The sequence below is a fragment of the Trachypithecus francoisi genome, unplaced genomic scaffold (genome assembly GCF_009764315.1).
Source record: "Trachypithecus francoisi isolate TF-2019V2 unplaced genomic scaffold, Tfra_2.0 Lachesis_group12, whole genome shotgun sequence".
NCBI classification, from domain to species: Eukaryota; Metazoa; Chordata; class Mammalia; order Primates; family Cercopithecidae; genus Trachypithecus; species Trachypithecus francoisi.
Genome location: NW_022681457.1, coordinates 2,348,591 through 2,365,332, shown reverse-complemented (window position 1 = coordinate 2,365,332; position 16,742 = coordinate 2,348,591). Strand labels below are relative to the sequence as shown.

Here is a 16,742-nt window from a genome sequence, read left to right as displayed (position 1 = left end):
CAAATTTTCAAACAAGTTTTATTTCCATACAATTCTGACATTTTCATTTTTTTTTTTTTTTTTCTTAAATGTACACAGGGAACATGATTCTTTTTATGCAAACAATAACTTAGGCCCTGTCGTGACTACAGTGAAGTGTAGCATCACTGCCGACTCCGCCACGGGAGGGCTGGAGGCCAGCCCAGGCCAGCAGTGCCCGAGGTCACCGATCGCCTCCTGCTCTGCCCCCCTGCGCGCCGCGCATTGGCCACGCTGCACCGACCGCACCGCGGCCGCGCCCCCACCGGACCCGCGACAGAAACTGCCCCCTTCCTGGGCCACTCTCTGACCTGGACACAAGACGACGTGCTCCGAGGGAGGGAGCCCACCCGTTACACCTCAGAGCCACGGAGCCGGGGGCCGCTCCCTGCCGCAGCTTCCCTAGATCCCTGCGCTGCCTTCGGGAAATCAGCGACTCAACAGGACCCAGGCCCCCGCGCGGCAGGGGCCCTCCTGGCCACCGCACCCTAAGTTTTCTAGCCGGCGCCCCCAAAGCAGTGGCTTCTCATAGGAAAGGACGGGAGGGGAGCGCAGCTGAGGTGACTCTTGATGACAAGACGCTGCAGCTGGCCTGCTGTGAAGTTGTGTATGTGTATGTCCAGAATGCCTGGTGGCCTGCCGGGGTCTTAACCAAAGGGATGCTGGCTTGACCCAGGCCTCCCTTCCCTAAGAGCAGCGGAAGCTGACTGAGGCACAGGGATGCCCGTCCCCTTCTGGCCAGCGAGCTATGATGTCACCCTCTGTCCACCGTGACAAAGACAGACACATCCTGCAGAAGAATCTGGGTCGCAGCAGGTGCCCCGCCTCCAGCAGGAGGCAAAACCAAGGCGGCGGAGGCAGGAGAGCAAGCAGACAGACACCCTGAAGCCCTCTCCCTCTTCCTCCCCGAATGCTGGGCCACGGGAAACACAGGGGCAACGCAGACTAAATGTGTGCCGTGTGACACAAGCCAAGTTTTTTTTTTTTTTTGAGACGGAGTCTCGCTCTGTGGCCCAGGCTGGAGTGCAGTGGCCGGATCTCAGCTCACTGCAAGCTCCGCCTCCCAGGTTTACGTCATTCTCCTGCCTCAGCCTCCCAAGTAGCTGGGACTACAGGCGCCCGCCATCTCGCCCGGCTAGTTTTTTGTACTTTTTAGTAGAGACGGGGTTTCACCGGGTTAGCCAGGATGGTCTCGATCTCCTGACCTCGTGATCCGCCCGTCTCGGCCTCCCAAAGTGCTGGGATTACAGGCTTCAGCCACCGCGCCCGGCCTACAAGCCAAGAATTCTAAGTGGATTCACGAGCCACGCCACCCAGCCTCGGGTCCTCCCTCCTCAGCCGTCAGAGCCAGGATCAGTCTCTGGCTTTGCACCAAGGGCTGCTGTTCCCTCACACGGTGTCTGCACTCTTACTGGGTGGGGGTGGCTGCCCCACGTCCCCATTCTGGACAAGCCAACGCCCACCCGCCCAGTGCTGAGAGCTGCATGCGGGTCCCATGAGCACCCTCTGTGCAAGCACCTTCCAGAACTTAGAGCCCCGATGAAAGCAGGGGTGGGGACAGCACGGTTCCAATCCCCAAGGATGCTTCTCTGTCGCTCCCACACAAGGGCCCAGTCTGCATGCTGCCCTGACCGGATGCTGAAGCCTAGCATGCCACGACTGGCCATACCACTCAAACGACTGAGATGTCCTCTACTCCCTCAGCCCGAAGCAGCAGACGAGAGGCTGAAAAGTTAGTGGAGGAAACAAAAGGAACCCTGGGGCTTCCTGTGTATGGGGGCTCCCTTCGGACATGAGCTGCCACAGTCCCTGCCTGCCCACCTTGGCTGACAGGGCGCTGCGTTGGGGATGCCCCAGGCCTAGTTTCAGGTACTTCTGTGAGGGGAGGGGTAGAAAGCCCAGGTGCTCCTCCTCACCGCCCCCTCCACACTCCCAGGGAAGTCACTGGCTGCACATACATCTGTGGAATCAGGGGCCAGGTGGCTTGGGACGTGGCTTTCGTGCTCACAAAAGAGGTGGCAGTGTTAGCTCAAGCAGTGAGGGTGACTGGGCTGCTTTTGCCTGCGTTCATACAGGGATGGCCCAGGTCACCACCATGCTTTCCCTCCACCCCCAATTCCGTGAGGTGCTGACCAGGTGAGCATGCTCTTGAAAAGGGGGCGGGGTGAGTAAATGCGGCCGTTTCTTCATCTGGTGGGGCCCAGGACTGGGGGACTTTGGGAACCTATCTGCCAACCTCAGCTAAAACGAAACACAAGATGTCACCTTCCAGTCAACCCTGGGCCTACAGGGCCAGGCACAGCTCCGCCAGAAAAGACAAAAATTCATCATCCAACATTCACAGAAAACACGCCTGGACCCTGGGTTTGTTCTCCGATTTGTGTTCCTCAAGAGGCGGTAAAACTTGCAAGGGTACGTGAGTGTTTCCAAGCACCTTCGTTGGCCATTGAGAACTGGAGACAGTGAGCCAGCCGTCCCCAGAGGGAGGTTGGGAGACAAAGGGCCACTCCTGTCTCCAACCACTGCAGGTGGGCATGGGTGGGACACTGCAGACACCCGGGAGGTGTCCATCATGCCCCCTGGAATATACCACAGATCCTATTTCTTAAAGTGCAATGAGCCTCAAGGGCTGTCTGGTGTGGGGCCCTCTGCACCCCGCTAGCTCTCGCCTGGGGGGTGCCCAGTCTTCCTGGCTGCAGAGGCCACGGCCCAGCCACGCAAGTTTGCAGTGCTGGAGGGCAGAGGTGGGCAGGAGAAGAGCTTTTCCTGGAGCAGTGGCAAGGCTGGGCTAGGGTGGTGGTGGGTGACAGGCAGGCACGGCGCCTCTGGGCCGGCAAGGACCAGGAAGGATGCCCCTTCGAGGGCACCAGCAGACCGCCATTCCTTCAAAGTGCCCCACCCCGCCCACATCCCCATGAACACTCCTGCTGGTGGCCTCCATGGCTGGGATGAAACGATTCCACTTCAACACCCCACATACCAACCCCAACCCCAAGTGCACCTGGCACCTTCCAGCAGTCCCCAGCTCCCCACACCAAGTGCTCACACACACACTCACACGTGCGCGCACACACACCCCCCACACACGCTCCAGTAGTGTTTCTATCGTAATGGACTGTGTTCTGGGGCAGACCAGGTTCCGGCCTGCTCTGCCATCTCCTGGGCTCTCCCCACCAAGGGCTCGAACCCTCTTCTTGGGAAAACGGGGAATCTGGCGACTAGACCTAAGTGGGTGAGTGGGACCCCAGGAGGCTCTCAGGCCACAGCTCCAGGCATCCTGGTTTTGCTGCCACAAAGACGAGGGTCAACTCCACCTGTGTGCCTCCCTCCCTCCCGGCAGAGGTGGGCACAGAGTGAAATCTTGAGGTCTGTAGTTTTCTTTCCGTGGTTTTTCCTTTTTAATTATTGGAAGGGTTTTCCCATTTTGTCTCCTAGTGTTCCTTTGTTTGCCAGGGAATGTTTCGGAAAGCCTGTGGAGCGGGATGGCGGGGATGAAGAGGGAAGTGCTGCACTCTCTGGGTCCAGGCACAAAGCTGTCCTCCGTTGTTCTCAGCTGCAGGGCCAGCGCCCTCAGCAGGTACCTAGTGGTGGCAGAGCCGTGGCCTACACGTTCCCAAGGAGCCACCAGCCGGGCTGCACCCTTACCTTGCGGGTGTGTGCAGATGGAAGGTGGGAAGAGACAGACCAGCGGGAAGTGTTCTCTTCGGGGGTTGCCGGCCCCGCCCTGAATCTCAGAGCATCCTCCTCCCTGGCAAAGGCCAGAGCACTGTCCCGACCACGGGCCCTGTACAAGCAGAGGGAGGCACCTGGAGGCTGGTGTGTGCAGCCAGGTGGGGTGGTGGTCCAGAGAACAGAGGGAGGGCACTGGGGCTGCTGCCTGCCTAGTTCAGTCCTCAAAGGGGTCCAAGTCAAAGGACAGGGCCCCATGGCTGCTGCCTGCAGCCAGCTCAGGTCTGCAGCGCCGGGCCCAGGGCACCTGGCAGCCTGGCCGATGGTACCATTGGCTGGTGCTCCCACTGAGGTCTTGAGAAGGTGATGGAGAGGGCCACTTGCCCCTGCCTCTGCCCCCAGTGGACTTGGTTTTGTTCAAGGCCAAACGCCACCCCGTCAGAGAGAGGACCGGTTCTCCTGTCGCCCCAGGTCTTGGTGGGTCACAGCGTGTGTTCGGCTTGAAGCTGGGAGGGAAGCAGTGGCTGCATTGGGGACTGGGGGGTGGGAGGAGGCGACTGTGGGGGCGACGGTTGACTTGTGACAGGCGTGGAAGTGAGGAAGGGGACAGTGGAAGCCACGGCGGAGGGGGAGCTGGGCCTGGCACCAGGGGGCTCGGTGATGGGCCGATTGTAGAAGAAGAAGGGGCACTGCTGAATGAAGAGTTCAATGATTGTCTGGTAGGTGCGCGTGGCTGTGAGGGCGTCCATGGTGCTGAAATCAGGTCTCATCAAGGTGGGCCAGAAGCAGATGGAGAGGTTCTCGCTGGTCATGAGATTCACCTTGTTGTTGTGGCTGACCCTGCGGGCGACACCAAACTCAATGGTCAGAACTGTGCAGGGACCGGCCTGGCCCCGGGCGCTCATGGTCTTCAGCACGCAGGCTGAGCCCCGCCTGCACTCCCTCAGGCGGAGCAGAAAAGGCCACGCGCAGCTCTCTGTGCCCTGCCCTGCCCTGCCCGGGAGGCTGCGCCCTCAGTGTCCTCTCCCCTCCAGCCCAGTGCCTCCACATGGCCAACCTTGGAGAGGCTGCCTGGAGCCCTGAAAACCCCTGGGGGTGGACCGACCACCTCAGGGACTCGCTCTGCAGCCAGCCAAAGCAGTGGCGGTGCTCCAGCTGTGACGAGGGAGGGAGGCTGAGCGTCCTAAACCAGAGTGCCATCAGATGCCACCTGGCCAGCAGCCCTCCTCCACACATACGGAAGTTCAGGGAACAGCCACATGGCCTCCTGCCTGCAGCCTGTGCTCCATGCTGGAGGCTGGCTCTCTCCTGTAGCACACCTCGAGAGGTGTGATGTCCCGGTTCTCCCCAGCTGGGAACGTGAATGCTGAGAGAGGACTTTGAGGGGGCTCTGAGGTGTTTTTGATTCAGGAGAAGATTTCTGGAACATCAGCACCAACCAGAAGATCTTCTCTCTCTGCCAGCTTTGGGGCGCAGGCCTACAAGAGGCCCCATGCCCGACAGAGCTAAGTGCACTGTCTGGTGTTGGGCAGGTTTGGGGCCACGTGGCCGCCCTCAGATAGGAGCAGGAGGGAGGCCTTAGGATGGGCGAGAGGCAGAGGCTCCAGGCGCTGAGCCCAGTGGGCACCACGGGAGGCCGGCCAGCACCCCTTCCAGGCCAGGGCCTGAGGCTGCTACTGGCAGCCTTGTTCTGCGATGCACTGACCCTGGCTGTCAATTTTCCAGAGGAAAAACCAACCAGAAGGCCCTGCGACTTACTTGTTTAAGTGAGAGATGACATACTTGAAGACTTCGTGGTTTTCTTTTGGAAATTTCTTTAATACCTCCTTAAGGGCATGCAACTTCTGCTCCCGGTCGTTGATTTCTGAGGAGAGAGAAAACCAAAGCCTTGCCTTTCATGGCCAAGGCTGGTGGCCACCCCAGGGCGTGCTCTGTGATGGGCCTTCTCTGAGGGCAGCCCAGGGCTTTCGGATGACACTAACACCACTCTTTCCCCCAAAGCCTGTGCCCAAGGCTGGCACACCTGGCAGTGGCACTGGCCCAGGGGCCCGGCCCACCTCTGTGTCCCAGGCCCCCACTGAAGGGCGGCACTGTGTGCCTGGGGTTCCTGGCCCCCACCACCCGAGACAGAACGATCTGGAGAGACTACGCCATAAAGAACACCATTCTTTGCTCATCCGGTTGCCCCTGGAGACAGGCATCCCTACGCAGAAAGCCTGCTTGCTTCCTGACCAGATGGAGACGGGCAGCCGCTGCCACCCACCCATGCCAACAGACCTTCGAGGGAGGGAGTTGGTCATGAGACCAAGGCTCTGTCCTTTCCCTAGAGACACAGGGACCCTCCGCACATCCCCATTGGAGGGGCTGATGGAAACAGCGGGGGAATTCTCATGCACTTCACCAAAGGAACTATGCACCCCCTTTCCCCCCAATGCCCACACTTTGCCTATCACGGAATCCCAATGTCCTAGGGGAGGAAAAACAACTGCCTGGAATGCAGCTCGTAACCCGCGCCAGGCCCAGTTCCATGAGTCCCCACAATCGTGTGAGGCAGGAACTCGTCACCCCATTTTGAGGATGAGGTATCTGAGGTTAGAAGTTGCAGAGCTGGGACTGGCTGTGGGGCTTGAGCCGTGTCCACTGGGCTTGCCATCCCCGAGTGGCTGTGGCCCACCTTGGCTGGGAAGGGCATCCCGGGCTGGTGAGGCACAAATGTCCCAGAGCCCACCTGGAGCCCAGTTGGCTAAGACAGATTTCTCTGTGCAGGGAAAGACGTCCCCATGTTTCCTTCTTGGACTTCAGGGCACAGAAGAACACAGGAGGGTCTCACGAAGGAGATGGCAGGTATCTCACAACTGGTGGCTGTGGGTGGGGGTGGTGAAGAGGGGTCTATTATAACACCGATGGTTGCTAATGGGCTTGGGGGTTCAGGCTCCTTTGAGATAGACGACGGTGCTGGATCGTCTCCCTGGGAGACACATGTGTACCATTCTGCTGATGAATCCGGGGGGGGTGTGGACTCCGTGAACCAGGTATTCTTTTCTTTTTCTTTTTCTTTTTGAGACGGAGTCTCGCTCTGTCACCCAGGCTGGAGTGCAGTGGCGCCATCTCGGCTCATTGCAAGCTCCACCTCCTGAGTTCACGCCATTCTCCTGCCTCAGCCTCCCGAGTAGCTGGGACTACAGGTGCCCGCCACCACACCTGGCTAATTTTTTGTATTTTTAGTAGAGATGGGGTTACACTGTGTTAGCCAGGATGGTCTCGATCTCCTGACCTCGTGATCCACCCATCTCGGCCTCCCAAAGTGCTGGGATTACAGGCGTGAGCCACGGCGCCCGGCCCTGAACCAGGTATTCTTTAGGAAACCCATGGCTTCCTAGTCACCTTTGCAGCAGGTGATGTGCCCAGAGGGTCAGAGTTGGGGGAGTGGTACAAGGACCCTGGTGAGAGTGAGACTTGGAAGAGCAGACAGAATCCCAAGGGCGGGCACGCTGAGCAGGGAGGAAGGTCCTGTGGTGGTCTGGAGTCCAGATCCTGACTCAGATGGCCCTGGGTACAAATCCAGCCTCTCGCGCCAACCGTGTCACCTTGGGCAAGTGACACCATAGGGTCAGTCTCCTCATCTGTAAAAGGGGCTGTGGACAGTGCCTCCTTCATTCGGTGACACCCGGCAGTTAAATTCAGAGTTCACAGCTGGACACAAAATAAGGGCACCTGAGAGGCAGTCTACTTGCAGAAGCCTGCGGGAGGGAGGCTGCAGGGCTGGAAGGGACAGAGCTCCAGGAGCTCTCCTGGGCAGCCTAATGAGGATGAATGAAACCAGGCAAGTCTGTGGCCTTGAGAGTGTAACTTGATGAGAGCAGTGTCTTGGTAACATCTGTCTATCAGAAATGACTAAAAAAGTCCTGGGAGCTAGTTATTGGGCTATGAGCAGCTTCATTTCTCTGAATCCAAGGTTTGTTTTAAGGGTTCCACCTCAAGGGCACATTCTTTTCTTTTTCTTTTTTTGAGATGGAGTCTCACTCTGTCCCCTAGGCTGGAGTGCAGTGGCGCGATCTCAGCTCACTGCAACCTCCACCTCCCGGGTTCAAGCGATTCTCCTGTCTCAGCCTCCCAAGTAGCTGGGACTACAGGTGCCCACCAACATGCCTGGCTAATTTTTATATTTTTACTAGAGATAGGGTTTCATCATGTTGTCCAGGCTGGTCTGGAATTCCTGACCTCAGGTGATCTACCTGCCTTGGCCTCCCAAAATGCTGGGATTACAGGCGTGAGCCACCGCACCCGGCCATGGGCACACTCTTTTCCACGAGCTTGAATCTTCAAACAGTTCACTGTCATGTTACAATACAATGTCTACATTAAAAAAGTAAACTGCTGTAGGGAGGACAGAAGACTGTATTAGAAAACACAAGCAGCATGTGTGTTGCACAAAGCTTCACTTAATAAAAGCATTAGGCCGGGCGCGGTGGCTCAAGCCTGTCATCCCAGCACTTTGGGAGGCCGAGACGGGCGGATCACGAGGTCAGGAGATCGAGACCATCCTGGCTAACACGGTGAAACCCCGTCTCTACTAAAAACTACAAAAAACTAGCCTGGTGAGGTGGCGGGCGCCTGTAGTCCCAGCTACTCGGGAGGCTGAGGCAGGAGAATGGCGTAAACCCAGGAGGCGGAGCTTGCAGTGAGCAGAGATCCGGCCACTGCACTCCAGCCTGGGCGGCAAAGCGAGACGCCGTCTCAAAAAAATAAAAAAATAAAAAAATAAAAAAGCGTCATGCCCCCTTCCAGCTGCTAGCTTGGCACAGGAGGACACAGGTCTCTCCGTAGGTGCCTGCACGACCCAAACACAGCTGTGTTTGTCTTAATTAGGCATTGAGTGCTAGCACCTTTATGTAAGAGCTGGGTCTCATCCCATCCTCTGTGTGGAGGCAGGAAACGGGGCTGGCAAAGCCTAGGTCTGCCAGGGACGCCTGCTCTCTTTCCTATCTGATGAGCAGCAATGAGGGTGGTTTTGTTTCTTCCTTAGGGGGTGGGGAGGGGCAGGGGTGGGAGTTACAGAGCCTGCTTTGATAATAATTTAGGGGCCGGGTGGGTGCGGTGGCTCACGCCTGTAATCCCAGCACTTTGGGAGGCTGAGGTGGGTGGATCACTTGAAGTCAGGGGTTTGAGACCAGACTGGACAACATGGCAAAACCCCATCTCTACCAAAAATACAAAAATTAGCCAGGTGTGGTGGCGTGTGCCTATAATCCCAGCTATTTGGGAGGCTGAGGCAGAAGGATTGCTTGAACTTGGGAGGTGGAGGTTGCAGTGAGCTGAGATTACGTCACTGTGCTCCAGCCTGGGTGACAGAGCAAGACTCCATTTCAAAAAGAAAAAAAAAATTTAGGGGCTGCCCCCTAAAATCCCAGCCTCCTTCTGCATGTGCACCTCAGCTGAATGCCTAGTGAGGAGTGGGTGGCCAGTCTCCTGGCCTGCTCCCCTCCTCACTGGCTGCCTGGTCCAGGTGCTCCTGAGTACGGAGCAGTACTAGGAGCTCGCTGGGCAGAGGTCAAGGAAGGCGAGAGGCCCTTCTGCTCAAGTCTGGGCCACACTAAAAACAAGGCCGACCGTGTCAACATCCTTTGACTCAGCCCCATTCACCTCTTTCCTTAAGCAAAGCTTGCCCTCACCCCCCTAGGCTCTGGCTGCAGCCTCTTCACATGGCAAAGGCACCAGCAGCTGCTTAGGTTTGGGTGCTGCCCGAGTGCTGGCAGGACAGCTTCACAGTGCTCTTCGCGTGGCCCTGACCGCAGACCTGAGTGGAAGGTGGGGTTGGGTGTTACCCATATGGTGGCTGAGAAACTCACTCCAGAGGCCAAGAGAGGGTCACAAGGCTGGTGATGTCAAAGGTGGATGGGACCTAGGCCTGTCCCCCAGCTCAGCCCATCTGCTCCGGGTCCTCACCTCCCTGCAGGCAGCAGAGTCCTCTCTGACTGCAGTAATCCTCTGACAGGAAAGGGGATGGGGCGCCCTCCAGGGTGCTGGCTTCACCAGCTAGGACACTTTTTTTTTTTTTTTTTTGAGATGGAGTCTCGCTGTATTGCCCAGCTGGAGGGCGGTGGCACGATCTCGGCTCACTGCAACCTCCACCTCCCAGGTTCAAGCGATTCTCCTGCCTCAGCCTCCTGAGTAGCTGGAATTACAGGCATGGCTAATTTTTGTATTTTTAGTAGAGAACTCCTCCCAGGTTTAAGCAATTCTCCTGCCTCAGCCTCCTGAGTAGCTGGGATTACAGGTCCAGCTAATTTTTGTATTTTAGTAGAGATGAGGTTTCACCATGTTGGTCAGGCTGGTCTCGAACTCCTGACCTCCAGATCCGCCCACCTTGGCCTCCCAAAGTGCTGGGATTACAGGCATGAGCCACTGTACCCGGCTTCATACATTTTTCCTATACCCACTCTCCCCTGACCCAGGACTGGGGGGGGCACCAGCAGTGTCTGTGCCCTGTGTGGCATTTTCAGCTGCCTTGGTTGAACCAGGCACAGGCCCCTCAACAGTCCTCAGCGAGGGAGGAGGCGACTCTGACCCAGAGGCAGGTGAGCATGAGAGGGACTGGGCTGAGCACATGGGGATGGGTGAGGCTGTCGGTGACAGCACCCCATTCTTGCCTCGCCAGACAATGCGAATTATTTCATTCTCGGATTTGGGAGGCCCTTCCTGCTTGGGTCATTTGTTTATCCTCAGTGTGTGGGAGAAGCAGATGTTTACGGGGGCCTGCCCCCGCCTGGGTACTATTTTACACTCTGGGGATGCAGTAGGAAACAAAAACCAAATTCCCTGCTGCTTACGGTCTAGTGGAAAGAGGGGAAAGGACCCAGAGGGTCCCTCTCTAGTCCAGGAGCTTTGGGCTGGCTCCTCGAGGCCTTCCTGGCCCGGCCCCAGTCTCCCCTCCTGACCACCATCCTCATCCCTGGTGAGTTCACGGCGCCTCTGGCTGGCTGCTACTTGCTGAGCACGGTGCTGACTGGGCTGTCTGGCTCCAACCTGGGCCTGGGTGTGGTCAAGCACAGACTCTGGCAGCTCCAAGCCAGAGGCCTGGGGAACAAGCTGGTGGCCAAGAGCTAGCCCAGCCCGTGCACCCCGGACACCTTCTGCCCCATGGTGCTGCTGCAGGCTGGGGCCACAATCTATGTGGACCTGGTCACAGGGCAGCAGCACACTCAGGGGAGCCACTCACCATCTTCAGTGGAACCTTGCTCTACAGGGACCCGCAGCTTCAACAGGTGGGCCGGCCTGCCTGGCCAGGTGTCTACACTGGCCAAAGAAACAGCAGGGGCAATAGGCTCCCTGGGGTCCCTGCTGGGACAGGGCCGTCAGGGCACCCAGCCCTGGGTGAGCTGCTGCAACCCGGACCCACCATGGTACAGGTGCCCAGGGTGGCTTCTCCCCACACCTGGCGTGTGCTGGTTTGTGGACTCTCAGGTCCACTCGTCCAGACTTTTGCTATGACCTCCACCCCCTTCAGAGTCCCCTCAGGACCCAGACTGTGGAGGGCCCGATCCTCACATCCTTTACTCCCTCAGCCTACCCTTCGGGAGTCAAGACACTTAGTTTTTTCTAACAACAACAAGAACCCATCCTGCTCCAGTGTGTGGTCAGTGGTAGATAGGAGTCCAGGGGTGTGGGCCGGGAGAGACGGTGGCCTATGGAGGAGACCCTAGCCTCCACACTGCGCTCACCCCTTCGCTTGGCTCGGCTCCGGGTGGCTCTGCTCTTGCTCGGGGGTGTGGGCTGGGAGCTGCACCTCTTGATGGGACATCATACTTTTGAACTTAGGGGCTAGTCGCCTGAGATGGCAAGAAACATCTAGGGGACGCATTTTTGGGCCAGTTGAACCAAGACAGCCTGGACACAGACCCAGCAACTTAATAAAATAGGGACCCCAAGAACTCAGGAGGAAGGGGAGGGGACAGCCAGAGGGCACAGGGACCTTATTGAAAAGCTTCCCATACCTCTTACAGCACAGCCACACCAGGACTCACAAAGCCAGAATACTGGTCCAAGGTCAAGCAAATTGGTGGCAGAGACCCCGTTCCCAAAGAACACTCCTGCCCTGGCTGTGTTGCGCCACTGCCATCACTGGCACCCAGGCTGCCAACCAAGCTCTAGGCTTGGGTCTGCTGCTGCCAGCTCAGTGCCTGGAGGAAAGTCCCTGCTGGCCGCCGCTGACCATCTGCACGCCTGCATCACCAGGAAAGGGAAAGCCCAGCTCAGGGTCACAGTCCTTCAGTGATCACGCAGGCTCGTCCGGTGTCGGCTCTCCCCGTCCCAGGTGGTAAACAACTCCAAGGTCAAGACCTCACTCTACAGGGCCCAGGATGGGGAATCCAGGCTGTCCTTCCCCTAGAGACATGGCTTTGCAATCACCTGTTGAATGTCCTGTCCCACCAGACTGAGCTGGGGGCCGAATATGTGTGTGCCCACTGCCATCTGTCTCTGTCCACACAGGGCCTGGCTATCTGTGAAATTAATGACCCCGTGCGTGGGTGTGAGGAGCACCCCCGTGCCCTCGGGCAGCTATCTGGACAGATCAAAGGAAGGCAGGATCCCAGAACCAGCAACGTCCCAAGGCAGCTGGTGAACAAGAGCCCAGAGAGCAGCAGGGCCGTCTCCTGGTAACCTAGGCTGCACTGTTATCTCTAGCCCCAACGGTCTCATCTGTCAAAAAGAAAGGCTGAGACAATGAGCCGGCATCCTGAACCATGTTCGGGTCACACATCCCCTTCGACAATCTGACCAAAACGACTGGTCTCCCCTTAAATTAAAAAGACTGAATTTTACGAGCTATTACAGGGAGTTAATGGGGACCCTGGAGCCACAGGTCCTTTGGTCCAGACCCTCTGGCTTGACATGGAGCCAGCTCTAGCACCCCTTCCAGCACAAAAGCCATAGGGCAGGGCCTATGGACACCAGCTGGATGGAGTCGACTCAAGATAGGCAGGGGGGAGGGAGTCACCAGAGACAGGGGAGACACCAGGCAAGAGCGACTCCTGAAGGCGGGGGTGGGCTACAGGGAGGAGACAAGACAGGCAGCGCAAGCCTCTTCCTCTGCCTCCTGAAACCCTGGCCCATCTCCCCTGTGAAGCCCTCTTCCTCGCGCCTTCCTCGCTGGGGTTTGTGCACTTCAAGCTCAGCTTTGTTCTGCCTTCAGAGAACTTCACTTGCACCCATGGAGGCAGGCACTCAAGCCCCAGCTTGTCACTCCCTAGCGGTGTGACCCTGGGCAGGCTGTATCACCTCTGAGAAGCTGTTTCCTCCTCTGTAAAATGGAGATGTATTATAATACCATCTTCCTCAAAGGAAGATCAGCGGTGGGAATTAAAAGCCTCATGGAGAGCTGGGCCAAGCCTAGGCAGACACACAGGCCATGGGTGGTGCGGTTGCTGCTGCTGTTCATTTCTGAATCTCCCACGCATCACTTTGAGTGTGGTAGGAAAATAACTGGCAAATAATCACAAACGTCTCTATTTTACGGGTACATTTTCAGCAGTGTTCAATATTGTGAAATTCTGGAGCTAACAAAACCATTTGCTAGTGACCTTGATACTTGTTGTGATGGGATTTGAAACTGGTTCCAAGGCCTGAACATATAGAGACACAATTGCTCTCAGGGATTAAGTAGAAAGAGCTGGTCAAGTTGATGTAGCCATGGAAACCCCAGCCAGTCTGGGAAGAGCTACTTTGGGGCATGATCATCTTTTTTCCATAATATCCCTTAACACTACTAACTTTTACACTGCCTGGTATCTGTGGCTCAGTTGAACCAGGCCCTGTAACATCCACAGCCTAGCTTTTCAGTCAACTGCTCTGGCCCAGAGAGGTGCCATGTCAGCAAGATCTTCTCCTCTCCCATCCGCTTCAGTCAGGTTCAAGACAACGGAGCCCCCGCTGAGTACCGTGGGGTACAGGAAACACACAATGGGAAGAGGAAGTAGGAAACCTCCACCCTTTCCCAGGCTGCTGCAGTAGCGGCGGCAAGAAGCCACCTCCTGAGCAGTGGAAGCTGGGTGGAAGATCCTGTGGGAAGGGCAGCTGATTCCCTATCAATAGCACTCCCGTTCCTGCCGGCCCCCCAACCCTACACAAAAAGATGCTGTGTCAGCAGTTCCCGCAGAAACAATGGGGTTCTGCCGGGTGGCAGGATTCCACACACCTCTAGATGGCGCCAAGTCAAGACAAATGCAGACAGGAATTCCCAGCTTCCAGCAAACTGGGGTATCAGTCCATGCCTTCCTCTTTCCCTAACTTCCACTGTGAGACAAGCTTCCGTGGAAAGAAAGCTGGCTCCAGAATAGAGATTTCTCATGCGACTTCACATCTGTGCCTGCCTGGAGCCTCCTGGAGAAGTGACTGCTGGGAAAGCCTCTATCTTCCGACAGCAGGATTGGGGAGAAGCCGGCAACTGTCCCCACACACTAACTGCTCTGGAGAAACCCTGACTCCTGTCTTCAGAAGGCAGGCTACTTTATGACCGTCCCAGGAGTACCATGCTCTCCTGCCCCATCCCTGTGGGCTTAGCTAGGTTAGGAGCTGTGAACAATTCCAGTCAGCTAAGAGTGTGGACAGAATAAGGTAAAAGTGGCATCCAGACTGTGAAAACAGATACCACAGGAAGTGCAGACCCTGGAAGGGTGACCTTGGAGGTCCCGCAGCCCTGTCACTGTTGAGGCTCTGACAGTTAAGGGGTGGGCTTCCTCCACACCTATCTCCCTTAGATGCTACTTCTAGAGTCAGTGACCCAGGACTCGGGGTCACACTGATCCATCACCTCCCTCAAATTTCTGCCTACACCATCAGCCTTGTGAGTAAATGAGGCTTGTTTAAAGCTCCCTCTTTAGAGTTGGGCAGTGACATGATGAGACCAATGTCCTGCCCCTGAGGAACACATCTCCTTTCCTCTTCCCCACCCTCTGGTCGCTGGATCACGGGGTGGCTGTCATCTCTGGGCAGCTGGCAGAGACACTCCCTTCTGCAGCTGCACGGCAAGGACTGCTGCTGGGTCTTGGCCTGCCAGAGGCACAAAGCAGGAAGGCTGCTGCTGACTTAAAAGGTAGTGAGGGCCACATGGTGGGACGCTCTGAGAGGTCAGGCATCCTCTGTGGTACTACACCAAGTCCAGGGAAAGGCTGTCCAGTGAGAAGCCTCGCCCATCTGGACAAACACCTCTAGAGAGAGGCGGGCTGGGGCAGGAACAGCTGATGAGGCAAGGTGGCACGGCACACAGGATACCATTAAAACCAGAGGTGCTCATTTGCTACAGCATCAAATGATCACTTGGCCACTGGAGTTCTCTCTTTCCCTCCAGAGGCCGGCTTCCTAAGAGGCTGTAGGACCCTAGACGCATGTTAACTTCATTACATGAGAGGTGGGAGAAGACAGGTAAGAAGAGGGGAAAGGAAAATAAGACCTACTATTAAATAGGCTATTCACAGCCTCACTTCTAGGCCTTTCCGAACTGAATTTCATCTGCAGGAGTAGGGCTGGTAACAACAGCAGGACACTAAGGGGCAGGGAAGGTTAAGTTGGCCGCAAGCAAAGGAGCCAAGTCTGACACCGAAACCATGCTCTTAACTAATAAGAGTATGAGGGAAACCTGCAACTCTCTTGGTGCAACCCCCAGATAAGCACCTAAGGTCTACAAGGGCAAGAGCCCGATTTGCAAGTCCCATTGTTGTCATCTGGTTAATTCCCTTGCCTTCTGTCCTTCAAACGTCAGCTCTAAGAGCCAGCATCCATTCTGAGGGCAGGACCTATTCTTCCAGTGCTGAGCCTTTTCTCCCTCAATCCACCCAACACTGGGCTGCTGGTACTCACTGTGTGCCTCCACCAAGTCGATCTGCATGTTGTACGGGACCAGGGGGTCAGGCAGTTCTGAGAAAAAGCTCTTCATGGCACCGGCCACGGTATTCACTGTAAAGTCTTTCTCTGCCAGGTCCAGGTTATGGTCTGAAAGGAAGTCAGGAGAGTGAGGCCAAACCATTCCAAGCCAGGCAGAAGCATCAGGACAACTCGGGGCTCAGGAGAGGCTAGAGAAACCTTAAGGAGCCAGGGATGGCCTCAGGACTGACAGGGATTGGAGGGGTGGGACCTGTGGGAGTGCTAACTCGAGTTCTGAGGTTCAGGCATGGGCTAGCCCCAGCACTTCTTTCCGAGACTGCTGAACTGCCTCCTCCACCACCCTCAGGGCAGGGATGCCGGTTTTCAGTGCTGGGAGCTTGCCCTCATCTGGCTTTGATATGCTGTTACCTCTTCCTTACTCCTTTCCCATCACAGAAGAAGGAGGCAGCTTTCCTTAAGGGTGGCTCACTTTCCAGGTAGGTCACAAAGATGTTAGCAACCACTGTGACTGCCACCTCCATCCTTGTCCCCTATGGTGGGAGGGCAAATAGGCTCATTTTTTCTCTCTCTGGCCCTTCCCAGCCACCAGCACCACTGACCCATCTCTTGTTTTCCTTCTCGTTGCATACATACTTCAGTGCATTCCTGATGACGAAGAAATCTCTACAGATGGACAGTACCAGGTTCCATTGTGGGGGAGGTAAGCTGGTACAGGATCTCTCATATATACAAATGCATCCCACACTGGGGGCTCTCCCCTCACTTTGGCCTTGTGTCTCCTAACCCACAGATTAGCAGGCATCTCCCTCTTGTGTGGTGCCCTCTGCCCGCTGCGGCCAGCTGAGCCCAACTGCGGTGCTGCAAGGTGCAAGGGCTGCCCACCTGGGGAGTGGGTGTGGTGTCTGCTTTGGGTTGTGCCTCCTGCCCCGGCTGCTGACAGATGGGAATGTGCCCTGCTCTGGTGCTTTTGCTTCTGGCACTGGGGGACGTGGTTTCTCATCCCACCGTGTGGTCAATTCCAAGAGGTAGAGTTTGGCTGCCTGACTTTAGGCCTCTTGAAGCTGGTTCGGCTTAGGAGAAGAGAGTCCCTGCCAAGAACTATGTAACTTGGGTCTGTGTCCCAAGGGCTCAGCTCCTCACATGATGGTCCCTCGCTTTCTCTGGTGCTGGGACTT

The 16,742-nt window shown here is 56.6% G+C and overlaps 1 protein-coding gene across 1 annotated transcript in view; it reads right to left on the bottom strand.

Annotated features, from left to right (window-relative positions):
• Positions 1-3,955: 3,955 nt before the first annotated feature.
• ARHGAP35 (Rho GTPase activating protein 35) overlaps positions 3,956-16,742 on the bottom strand; it is a 147,382-nt gene continuing 134,595 nt past the window's right edge. Inside the window, exons 5-7 of the mRNA XM_033223791.1 lie at positions 15,544-15,675; positions 5,446-5,551; positions 3,956-4,527 (exon numbers count right to left, since the gene is read on the bottom strand). Coding sequence (XP_033079682.1) covers positions 4,170-4,527; positions 5,446-5,551; positions 15,544-15,675 — 596 coding nt within the window. The 3' untranslated portion in view covers positions 3,956-4,169. The remainder of the gene's footprint in view (positions 4,528-5,445; positions 5,552-15,543; positions 15,676-16,742) is intronic.